General features: G+C 41.1%; 1 protein-coding gene across 2 annotated transcripts in view; it reads left to right on the top strand.

Moving 5' to 3' along the window:
- The window catches only part of FHOD3 (formin homology 2 domain containing 3), a 433,451-nt gene that overhangs the window by 51,790 nt on the left and 369,010 nt on the right, over window positions 1–12,651 (top strand). For both annotated transcript variants that reach the window (XM_068396058.1, XM_068396059.1), the window contains exon 3: window positions 10,726–10,790. In XM_068396058.1, the coding sequence (XP_068252159.1) occupies window positions 10,726–10,790 (65 nt within the window). The remainder of the gene's footprint in view (window positions 1–10,725; window positions 10,791–12,651) is intronic.

Consider the following 12,651-nt stretch of genomic DNA (forward strand, 5'->3'; position numbering starts at 1 on the left):
AATAGGCTCCTGTAAAAATTCCTTTCAAAATTTCCTTGAAACATTAAGAGGAAAACAGTGGAGGAGTTCTGGGGGGTTTGGCTTTTTTGTTTCTTGGTTTGGTGTTGTGTTTTTTTTTTTTTCCCCCCCTCTTCTTTCTTCATTTTTTCTCCCTAATGCAACAGTCTCACTGTTTCTCTTCTGGTCAGGGGATTGCTAGGCTCAAACCTAGGCTTTATTTTGGAACAAATAACCATTTAAGACAGCCAGTCTAGGTACTATTTTCAAAAGTCATATAAATAAAGTTTTGGAAGTAGATAATTGAGTGCAACTATTTGTAATATAGCACATAAACAAGGACAAAATAAAGCATTTGTATTCCAGGTGACGTGCACTTAGGGAGCTGTTGGCGTGGATTTGTTTACGTTGACTTATTAGAGAAGTCGAATATAGAAAACATTCTGTATCTTGGTAACTCCAAAGACTAGAAGTTAATCTGGTAGCAATAATGATTTTGATATCAACGTAGGTGTCAAAAGAATGTGATGTCAGTACAATATGTGAAATTTATCTACTCTAATCCTGCTAATTGCAGCTATTAAATTAACTCTATTAAATACTGCTTGGTTTTTTTTTTACAAATACTAGCCAGTTGCACTCGCTGGAACATTTTATTTCTTTTTGTTTTTTTTTTCAGAAGTCATATGAAGAAAACTACAAGCCTTAGTTAAGAGTAGGTTACAGGCTTTGTTACATGCCTAGGTTTTGTTTTTAATAAATGAAGCCTGTTTGTTTGAAATAATTTTTCCCAGTATATTTTTGAATCTTTTTTGTTTTTAATGCAAATGCCCTGTCTGTCCCACAGTACCCCCTCTCCCCTCTCCAGGTATCAGGACAAACTCGCCCACAGCCATGGTATTTAATGCTATTTGACCAGTAGTTCGTGAAGCTATGAAATCATGGATGGATTTAATGTTACTCCTTTTTTGGTATTTATCATTGTAAGATGCTTGCCACTAAATTGATGTGTGTGTCCTTTTGCAAAAATGTTATTAACGCTGCATGATAGTCAAAAGCATTCAGCAGGGAATTGCATAGTTTTTGGTGTTTTACCTGTTATTAGTCTTATCGTAATTAGTTTCTGTGTGGTAAATCTAGTATGTCTAAAACCATTAAATGCCTCTGTAGTGAGTTTTCAGCTTTGTAATTTCTGGGGTTTGAATCATATTGATTTTTGGTAGGCTGGAAAAGTTGACGATATTGTAGAAGAGAGCTTGCTCTAAACTTTGCTCTAAATTTTCAGGGCTCTTTGTAGGGAGGTGATGTAGTGAGGGAAGTAGCACCACTGTTGAAGCTTGGTGAACTACCAAAAAAAAATTGTTTATATTGAGGAACATCATGCATTAGATTTTTAGAAAAGAGGAAAAAAACTATTAAATTGTAATGAGCCTGAATCTCAACAAGCCTTATAATGGTGCTGATTTCTTAAGTTCTTGTGTTCCTTCAATCTCTTTCTGATGGCTGAGCACTACTTGCTGTCCAGTTCTTCCCCAGACCTGTAGATTTCAGCAGAGAGCTGGTGAACTCAGCATACTTTGTACCCTCCAGACTGCTGAAGCACTAAAGAATACCATAATAATAATGCCCGTTATATGTTACTTTAAGACACTAGCAATTTCTTTTAGTTGATTGATTTTTCAGGATGGGAGGAATGATCTGGCAGATTATGTAGGCTTCCTTTTTCTTCATTAACTTGAGCAAAACTGATCTGGGTTATCTATTTACAGTTTCTGTTCTGAGATAGCAAAGCAAGTGCTGCTCAATTTTTCCATTTTCTGGTTTTGTAATTTTGGAGGTTTTGTGTATGTCAGGAGTAACAGAGTTCAAAAGTCTGGTTGATTAGGACCCTGAAATTTACGTTGAGGTAAAAGAAAGGCAATTAGAAGGTTGGAATAGGTTGAAAAGCTGAACGTTGGACCTTTGATGTTAGAGGAGCTTAGTTTTGGGTCCCGGAGGGGTTAAAATGGTCCTTCATCCAGCTAGTGGGAGTTAGATTAAATTGAGCACTACGCAGTGTGGGGAGGGTATTTTGGGAACATGTGTGGAAACAGCACTTCTAGCTTTCCATGTAGCACTTCCAACTTCTGCTGTATGAATGAATAGTCACTCCAGAGAAAAGACAAAATCATCCAAAGGAATCAAATCCAGTTGACAATGTAAGCAAAAGTGACTGTCAATAGTGCGATGCGTGCTGAAGCGGAATGAGACCCTTTGCATTTCATGGCAAGCCGGAGTCCAGTTCTGTTCCTTCGTTCCACAAGACCCGTTTGCTGTTAACCAGATGTTACACAAATTTGTATATTTAAAATGGAAACTTTTAGTGAATTATGTAATAGTAATAGGGCAGCCCTATAGCATCTACATGGAAACTAGATTCAGGATGCCTTACGCTATTTTGCAGTTTGTCTTCAAAACTGTCACCACAAAACTGCTTCACAGAAATAGAAAGAGGGGACTTTCAGAGGTGGGATGGATTTTAACACTTCCATTGGAGTCAAAAATAGATAAAAAGTGTGGCAAAAGCTTATTATTAACTGGAAGTGTCTACCAAAATGTCATCAGTATTGTTTTTAGCTTCTAGTCATTGCAATATTAAAATACCCTATATAATTCTGACTCTTTATAGGTATTTTCAAACTGAAATTAAACCAGAAGTGATACACTGTTCTCTATTTTTTGTAGTTTGAAGTACCTATTGATACCTCTGGGATTTAAGTCATTGACAAATTAAAGCTGAGTCCTGAATTTGGAAATAAGATGGGTTATGTGATTGTATCGGGTTTGCATGGCAAGGTTTTGGTGGCGGGGGGGCTAGAGGGGTGGCTTCTGTGAGAAGCTACTAGAAGCTTCCCCCATGTCTGATAGAGCCAATGCCAGCCATCTCCAAGATGGACCTGCCACTGGCCAAGGCCGAGCCCATCAGCAATAGTGTAGCACCTCTGGGATAACATATTTAAGAAGGGGAAAAAGTTGCTGTGGAACAAGAGCAGCCATGAGAGAAGAGTAAGAATATGTGAGAGCAACAACCCTGCAGATACCAAGGTCAGTAAAGAAGGAGGGGGAGGAGATGCTCCAGACACCAGAGCAGAGATTTCCCTGCAGCCCATGGTGAAGACCATGATGAGGCAGGCTGTCCCCCTGCAGCCCATGGAGGTCCACGGTGGAGCAGATATCCACCTGCAGCCTGTGAAGGACCCCTTTGGGCACATGCAGGTGCATGTGCCCAAAGGAGGCTGTGACCCTGTGGGAAGCCCATGCTGGAGCGGGTTTGCTGGCAGGACCTGTGACCCCGTGGGGGACCCACACAGGAGCAGTCTGTTCCTGAAGGACTGCACCCTGTGGAAGGGACCCATGCTGGAGTAGTTCGTGAAGAGCTGTAGCCCATGGGAAGGACTCACGTTGGAGAATTTCATGGAGGATTGTCTCCTGTGGGAGGGACCCCACGCTGGAGCAGGGGAAGAGTGTGAGGAGTCCTTCCCCTGAGGAGGAAGGAGCGGCAGAGACGACGTTTGACGAACTGACTGCAATCCCCATTCCCTGTCCCCCTGCGCCACTGGTGGGGAGGAGGTAGAGAAAATATGGAGTGAAGTTGAGACCGGGGGAAGGTGTTTTAAGAGTTACTTTTTAGTTCTCATTATCCTGCTCTGACTTTGACTGGTAATAAAATTAAACTAATTTCCCCAAGTTGAGTCTGTTTTGCCTGTGACGGTAACTGATGAGTGATTTCTCCTTGTCCTTATCTCAACTCCTGAGCCTTTTGTTATATTTTCTCTCCCCTGTCCAGCTGAGGAGGGGAGTGATAGAGCAGCTTTGGTGGGCACTTGGCATCCAGCCAGAGTCAACCCACCACACTGATAAATCGCAAATGGTAATTATGGGTAGTGTGGGGCAAGGATGACAATGGTTTATATAGTTGAATTTCAGCATAACAGCCACATCTCAGGGAGGCTTTAAGCATACCTTTACATATGCTGAAGTTTTGAAGTAAGTTCCTGTCCTGGTTTGGCCTAAACCAGGCCGATTTTCCTTTCAGTGATTTTTACTTTCAGCTAAGTCTCCTCTAAGTAACTGCACTTTCTGAAACTAACTGCATGTTTTTGCAGACAGTGTCTGCTTCCAGGACTGATAACGCTCGAAGTTTGTAGTTATCGCTGAGGCACCGGTAGGGATGTTGTGCAGTAAGGCTCTTGCTGTACTTTTTTTTCTTAGAGAAACCAAGGTCACTGCTGAATTCCTCACTGCTTATGAGTGAAGAGCCGAAGGGGGGTCGCAGCTGCAGGGGGAAGCAGACAGGGCAGGTGACCCAAAATTGACCAACGAGGGTATTCCATCCCATACACGTCATTCTCGGTATAAAGCGGGGGATCACGAGGGTCTCGGGTCTCTTGCTCTTTTCTGCTATGGCCGGTGTCCAAGGAGGACTCCGACTGTTTTCCTGCTGCCCCCGATCCCGATCTGTGCATCCCTGAATCCAGCTCTCGACCGTTGCTAGGCCCAGCCTGGGCCTTCCCGGAGCCTGCCCTGCAGTGCCAGTGGTGACGTTGCTGACATCGGGGGAGCTCGATCTTGGTTTTGTATATATATTTGTATATATTTGATTATTCCAATATTATTATTATACTCTTTTTTCATTATTATAGGTTTATTAAAACTGTTTTAACTTTCCAACCCGTAAGTCTCTCTCCCTTTTCCCTTTCCCTTTCCCTTCGGGTGGGGGGGGAGGGTTAACAGAGAGCGTCTGCTGCAGGTTTAATCGCCAGCCCAGCTTTAAACCGTGACAGTTCCTCCACTATGTATTCCAAATCAGCACCTAGAAAGTCAAGTATTGGATATAGTATCCAGCTTTTCTGGATCCATCTGTGTATGGATTTACAGATTGCAGAACATTGGGCTTTCTCCTTCCCCATCCCTCTACAGGGACATCAGCATTTTACATATTCCATATGTTTTTATACTTTCCTGAATGCATGCCAGGGCTAATTCTATCCTTAATACTCTCTCTGTGATACCAGGAATTGGAAATTAGTCTGCCTGCTCCTAGTCAATAGTCTGTGAAACTTGAAAGAGATGGGTTTTGTATTATTGGCTTAACTGGTCTTCCAAGCTAAGTCTTGGAGAGGAAAAAGCAAAACACTAGCCACTCTTTCTTCATACTTCTTACCTATTCAAGGAGGGGTGAAAGGAATGCAAACAATTTTATTTCTGATGGCAAGATCTCAAACTCTTATCCTTCATGCTTGCTCAGTGTAATTATTACTATTCTTATTAAATGAATAAAAGTATGTCAAGAATATCTGTGAGAATTTTTTTTTTCAATTAGTAATGCATCAGCTATATAAAATCTCATGGCAGGTAGTAGGAAATACAGCTTCACACTGAGGGAATTAAGTGGTCACTGCCCTAAAGTAGCAGGCTACCATGCCGCTGTCTTGGTGGAAGGTAAATAAGTGTTTTAGATAAACCTTACATGTGCAGGCATTGAAATCTCGTATATAATGCTACCTTTACTGTTACGTTATTTGCAAAAACGTGATACTAGTTTATATATGTAATTGTTATAGCAAACGGTCTCTTTTGATCCTCTGTCCCATGCCTTTGCGATTTCCTGTTGGTTAGTGATGCTTTCTGGAAGAAGGATCAAGTTTCCCTTATCTATCTCAAAAGCCTCAATGAGCCTTTGATTTGGATTAGGAGAGCCTACACAGTAACATAAAGAATTGTAGACAGCAACAGGCATAATATTAAAAATAAGCTTCACGTTAGTTTCAAATCAGTGGATAGACTTTTGGTATAATCATGAAAGAATCATAAAAGAAAAACTACTCAACTGTAGTGAGAGCAAGTTTTAAAGTTCTGACCTGTGTTGCATCTAATTTCCTTGAGCCTTAGTAGGATTTTTCCAGTGGATATAGTGCCTGGACTGGAAAATTCACCCCAAACTACAAGTAGAGCCTTTTGCTTAGTGAAAGGAATTAAAGCCCAGGAGGACTCATCCCTGTTTCTCCCATGTTGTTTTGTTCCTGGCTCAGCCTAATTGCTAGAACCTCCCTCCTGCATCACTGGCTTGTCGTTCTTCTCCCAGCTTGCGCTATTTCTTGTTTTACCAATAGCTGTGATTCTGTGATTCTGCCTCACCGAGTTTCTCTCTTCAATATTGAATGACTTTGTCGGTGTTTCTGGAGAATGGGGTTTCAGTTGACATTGTGAAGAAATTTGTCTGAAATTTAATGTTAGGAGTTTTTTTCTGAGTAGTGATTGTGGTTTTTTTGCTTTATTTTTTGAAAGGTATCTATTGGGTAAACTCATTCCCTCCTCCTCTTTTCTTTACTAAACTTTTAGGCATCAATAGTAAAATTAATTATGGACCAGGAAGTGAAGGTGCCACACACTTACCTCCATTTGAAATAGGTCATTTTTCCTTGCTCAGAAAACTGTGCCTTGAAGTTTATGAATAGACTATGAGTAGTTCCATGAAGGTCAATGAACTTACTCATATATTTGAGGCTGTGTATAGAAGGAGAAATTGAATTGCACAGCTGTTTTGGGGCCTTAACGTGAGATGTTGCCTTTGAGGATGGGTGCTTTAGATTTTCAGCAGCTTTGAATCCTTGAGATCAGACAAAAAGGTTAGCTGTTCTGTTGGTTGCATGGTCCATTAATTTGCTCTTTCCTTGTCTAGTAACTGGAAGGATGCAACTGCGGCTTGGCAGTTGCAGACAGTTTCATGGAAGAAAGCATCTAATCCAAAGAATTTAGCGAAGTTATTTCCCATTTCCAGAGGTTTCAGTGACATGAGGAGTGAGGAGCATATATGAAGGGTCACAACACCTCATAGTCATTTTTGCATCTGTTGTGTGCCATTGTAGATGAGACTGCCCTGGGTGAGGCTTGGCAAACAAGTCCATCAAGGAAGGGAGGCCAAGAGAAGCAGTTTTCTGTACTAATCAGGTGTTGTGGAGGACCAGGGGTTTAGTAAAGGGCAAGACTTCCAGTGTAAGATTGGTTTGGACAAAATTTCTGGAGTCCTGGGTGCTTATGCCCCACCCCCCCAAAAGTAAAACAAAGAACCAAGCAAACCAAGTGGGGAAAAAAGCAGGAAAAAAGTAACCTAAAGGGCCTATGAAATAGGCCTCTTGACCTGAGCAATGGCAGGCTAGTTAGTGGCTTACTGGATTCTTGGCTGGGCATCTTTCCAAGGTGCCTGTAATTCAAAATACTCAGGGCTTCTTGATCTTTTTTCTAGTCTTCGCTTTTTGATAGCAACCCCATCTCCCTGAGACCTCCTCTCCCATAGTATTCTGGTCTTTGTTTTCATTTTTCTTCTCTTTTTTTTGGAATAAGCAGATGGATCTCAAACTAAAGAAGTTCCAAGTGCTTCCACTGAAAATATCTTATATGCAGGTACTATGTAATGACATACAAGATTTTGTTGTTGTTTTTCTGTGTGTTTATTTGTCAGCCTTACAGCAGGATCTTAAAATGGATATCCTTTTCTTCTTGCTTCCTGTTCTATGGCTCTTGGCAGAGGTCTTTGCAGGCGGCTTTGCACAGCTCAGACTGCAGTATGATTTTGTTCTTTCCTAGTCAGCCTGGATCCTGCACTTGTTGTAGTAGTCATACATGCACTGACTCTTCTATACCATTATTATGTTTTTGTTCCTGATGTTCCAGTGCTATAGAGTATGTCTAGCTGATGCTTATATAAAGGTTTTAAGCCCCCCCTCTTCTTCCTTCCCCCATCCTGTAGTCTCAGAAGAGCAAAAAAGTGGTCATGCAATGGTCAGAGAAGAGAAATCACATGGAGAGCATCGCGTGGAAGGTGTACCCATGGGTGATGTAGGCTGGCAGGACTTGCAAAACCAAGGGTGAACCTGCTGGTGTTCCTGGCTTAGTGAAGGTCTGAGTAGAAGTGTCTCAGTGCTCTCCCCACGCTGAAATGGTGGCTGGTCATCATTAAGTCAGCTGTTTGCTCCCACCACCTGTGGGCAGCCTGCAGAGCAACAGGCCACCCATGAGGCTGCGGCAGGCTGAGTGGCTGTGCTTTCCTTTCAGTAGCAAATACATTTTGCTTTCTTCTACTCAAAACCCCTCTCTGTAAGTCAACAATCAATTTTTAGGAGGGGGAAAAAAAAGGCAAATTTGCTTTTGGAGACCTATGTAACTAGAAGCCTTTGTTGCTATGTTTCATCTTATTTTTGAAGACATGATCTTCTGGTGAAGCGTTCGATGAAGAGAGAAAGATAACATTTACAGCTAATTGAAATGTTTTACTGTACATTGTCTTCTGAAAAAGTAATGATAGCTGTTTATTTCTGTCCTCACACCTACTATTTTTTAATCCATACACCCCTTAAAATCACTTGTGTAGACCTCCTGTGAAGGCTGTATGGTGCTTAAGTAACAGCAACGTGTAAGGACTCAACAAGACTTGAGTCCTAAAAGAAGCAGAAGGTGGGCAGCTGCCACGGTCCCTGTTTTGCAGATGGAGGACGCAGGGTGCAGGGAAACTAAGCTTGCATCCTCAGAGTAGCTGAGGTCTGGCTTTTGATGTGGCATGTTGACATCTCTGTGGCCTGGCCTTACTTGCTCACAACTGTGCAGGGAAGCAGTGGCTAGAGGGAAGTTGATAATAGGTCCTTCTTTGTCCCAGATAGAAACCCCAGTCCCTGAGCTGTTCCTCTTTTGTTTCCATAGGAGAGATTTCTTCCTTTTGTCTCAAGTAGTAATGGAGGGGGAGAGGTTTAGAAATCTTTTGTTTTATTGTCTTTCAAAGAATTACAGTGTACCCTAGTAAGAATATAATGACTCTTGTGTAAGTGAGGTGATATATCAGCAAGTGAGGCTAGTATTGTTATTTTAAATTTGGTACCCTGTCAAAGATTCCTCACTGCCTTTGCAAATTAAATATTCCAGAGGAGTTCTGGCACCCCTGTGGGAAGGGGCAGCTGTTAAAAATCCACAGGACGTGAGCGCAGGCAAAGGTTGTGTTCAACCAAAGTGGCAGGAGGAGTTTAGGTGGGCAAAGGATCAGTTCTAAACCTGGAACTGCTCCAGGAAACTCTTGTGGGGGAACTGCAAGTTGCTGCTTGGCACTTCAAAAGTATTAAGAGAAGGTTCACACTTTCCCCACTTTATCCTAATGATGTTCAAGCAGACAGACCCCTTAAAGACCAATTTCATTTAAGACTGGATTTTTTAAAATTATTATTTTTTTTTTTTAATCTATACAGGAAGATAAGTCCTTTATTAGCAGGCACATAGTTCCACATTAACCACTTTTTTCAGTTTCTTAATGTGCTTTTTTTCCTGTGTTCTTCCAAGAGCAATATTTTTCTGAAAATATCTGTCACTACTTCACTGACCTGTGTTCTCCTGCAAATTTTTCGTCGAAATGATATAAAACATGTTCTTTTTTTGTTGAAAGTAATGAAAGATATTTTTGTTCCTCAAAACAACTGTGGGCAGGGATACAATAAAGTGGGGAAGAACCTTTGTTGTTATCTGGAAAATAGTGGGTTTGTTATGGCAGGTGGAAAATTTTGCTGAGTGTCTGTGCGAAAGGTTTGGTCCTGAAATCTCTCAGCAGAGTCATAAAGTGTATAACTGATGAAGGTTGTGCTGAATTTGTCTCTAACTTGTGCATGGAAATGGTTCTAGGATTCGCATGACACAAACTAAACTGCATTTGAATGTGTTCTAAAAACAGTTTTGCTTCTCGCATGCTTTCACATGATAAGTTCACAGAATCACGGAATGATTGAGGTTGGAAGGGACCTCTGGAGGTTATCTGGTCCACCCACCCTGCTCAAGCAGGGCCATCTACAGCCACTTGTCTAGGAATTGCATCTTTTATTTCAGAGAAAAGAGGGAGAATATGCTGCTGTACAAATGGAAAAGACATTTGGCTTTTTTTACCCTCCTGCCTTCCATCAGATGAGCAGGTTTGGGTGCTGAGGCAAGATGCTGGCTGTGGCCTGATGCCAGTTTGCAGGTGTAGCACCTAGAAATCAAGAGCAGTGCTGTTGTCCAGATTGAAAAAATGCAGCTAATACTAATTTGTCTGAAAAAAAAAACGAGGAATGGACCAGCTAATTAAGATAAAGTCATTCTGTTTAAGACCAGGATGGAACTGAGGGCCAGAATGAAGGAGGACTCAGTTTTGCTTCTTTGAATGAAAAACACATCTATCTTTGTGCTTTAAAAGACCGATTAGGGTACATGAGCAGATTTGTGAAAGTGTAAGCAACCTCTTGTTTGACCTTGCATTTTCTTTTAATGCTGAACTATACCTAGCTTTAAAATATTTCTGTAAAGATTAAAATGTGCAGTCATCACTTGGTACTTCTTTAATATAGATTTATAGAGTCATTGTGGTGGGTTGACCTTGGCCAGCTGCCAGATGCCCACCAGCTGCTCTCTCGCTTCCTGTCCTCAACAGAAGGGAGGGAAAATAAGATGAAAAAACTCATTGATTGAGATAAATGTAGGAAGACCACTTCCCAGTTACTGTTGTAGGCAAAACAGGCTTGACTTGTGGAAAATTAATTTATTGCCAATTAATATAGAGTTGGATGATGAGAAACAAAAACATAACTCCTCACCCTTTTTTCCTAGGCTCAATTTCACTCCTTTCCCAATTCCTCTATCTCCTCCCAACACTTTTATATATTTTTTTTCTCTTTTTAGGAGGGGCAAGAAGCACAGTATAATTCTTAGGACCCAGCTGTCAGTGAGAGTCCATGCCTGCATTGGTAAGTGAAGTTCCATATGCCTGAAAAAAGAGAACAAATAAACAGAATTGATCTCTGAGAAGCAAATCTGGGGAGTATGAATCAGTCTCGCTGTGTTCCAAGTTAAGGATAATGTCCAATAAATTGATTTGTTTGTTGGGTTTGTTGCGTGCTCAAATTAGATTATATTAGTTACATTACCCTAAAACTATATAGAATAGCCCAGGGAAGTAAAGCATTTGACAGTGAAGTGTGATGGTTGGGGGTACTTTGGAGAATCTTGGATTATCTGTCTTGCCACAGCCTTGTGTGTGCCCAAAGAGGAGTGTGTTCTGAATTGGGAAGTCTGAAGATTCGTTGGCTGACAGCTAACTACTGCATTTTAATAGCATGTAATGTTTGTTACTTCACATCTTGCAGATCTTGGCCATGTATTTGTCGTTATCACACTGTCAGTGTCTTAAAAACCCTGGTTAGAACAATGCTATCATGAGGAAAAGTCTAATGAAAGTCATAATGTATGTGTCATAAGAGCTTTAAGGTAGCATAAACGGAGGCTGATGTGCTGTGATGGTGTTAATATGTTCTCCAGTGTTCTTCAGAGCAGCATGTTTCACTGTTAGCAAAGCTAATGCTCATGTTCTGGTGACATTATGATAGATGTTACGGGTGACTGGTTGAAAAAAAAATAATCCTATATGTATGTGCTGTAGTTGCCTGTTTTATTTTCAAGTTCTCCATAGTAGATTCAATGCCCTAATGTGTTTAGCTCATTGTTGGTCTTGCTTCAAGAGAGCGTAGCTGAAGCATTGAAATATAGATACTTTCCTTAAAAGGAGGAGGGGAAAGTCAAAATTTTGTGTAATTTCCACAGTGCTACTGCTGTCAGAGGATTCAAGCTTTAAATACAACTAAACTTCTTTCCTCTGCCCCCAGGACGTGTTATGAAATGGCCTTTCTGGGAATTTGAACTGCGCATAAGCAACCTACAGAATTCCTCAAATACCTCCCAGTGAGAGCAATCTCTAGGCTGCATCATGCAGGAACAAATTCTCCTCCACTACCATTGACTTGAAGTACAGTAGAGCAAGCCTATGCATTAAGTATTAGAGGAGGAACAGAGATGCTGTGAAGTCTAGGCTGATTTTATAAATATGAATGAAATTAAGAACAGCTTGGATAAGCTTGTTCTTATTAGGTCTGGGAGTATCTTTGGCAAAACAGACCAGTGCAGCAAGACAAGATTTCATATGTTTCCTGGATTGAGGTTTTACAAAAACAATTTTCATGTAAAACTTTTTTGTCCAGAGTGTAGCTGTCGAGGAATTGGAGCACACCAGGTTCTGAGCTTCCATGTGTGGTTGTTTTGTTTTTATCTGTTTGCATTTAAGCTCACTGTGGGCAACTATGCGTATTACTGTGCATGTATTTTAATTGTTTCTGTATGAAAGTGCGTTCCTTTGTCAGGTGCTGTTACTCTCTGGCGGTAGTGATGCATTCAGTGGTGAGTACAGAGGAAGCTGGGCTGCAAAACTTGAGTCCAGATTTCAAACTCCTAGAGCAGAGGTGTGTTTGGACATGGGCTTTTGGCTTGGTTCGTTACAGGCAGAAAAGCCAAATGCAAGATCTGGTTCTAATTTCCAACCCCCCTGCTGAAGTTTAGATTTTTAGGATAAGTTTTTGTTTCAGCCTGTAGCTTGATGTAATGTAGTTTCTTTTCTCTTCCTTTGTTTTTCATTTCTACATATCAAATGTATCTTATTTTTGGGATGCAATAGTGTGAGAGAGTCAGGGACTGCAGTTTTTAGTACTGTCCTCATTTGGTGACCTCTGCCTGGCAGTTAAACTTGTCACAGAATAGGAGGTTTGTTGCACTGGCACA

The sequence above is a fragment of the Nyctibius grandis genome, chromosome 3 (assembly GCF_013368605.1).
Source record: "Nyctibius grandis isolate bNycGra1 chromosome 3, bNycGra1.pri, whole genome shotgun sequence".
Classification (NCBI taxonomy): Eukaryota; Metazoa; Chordata; class Aves; order Nyctibiiformes; family Nyctibiidae; genus Nyctibius; species Nyctibius grandis.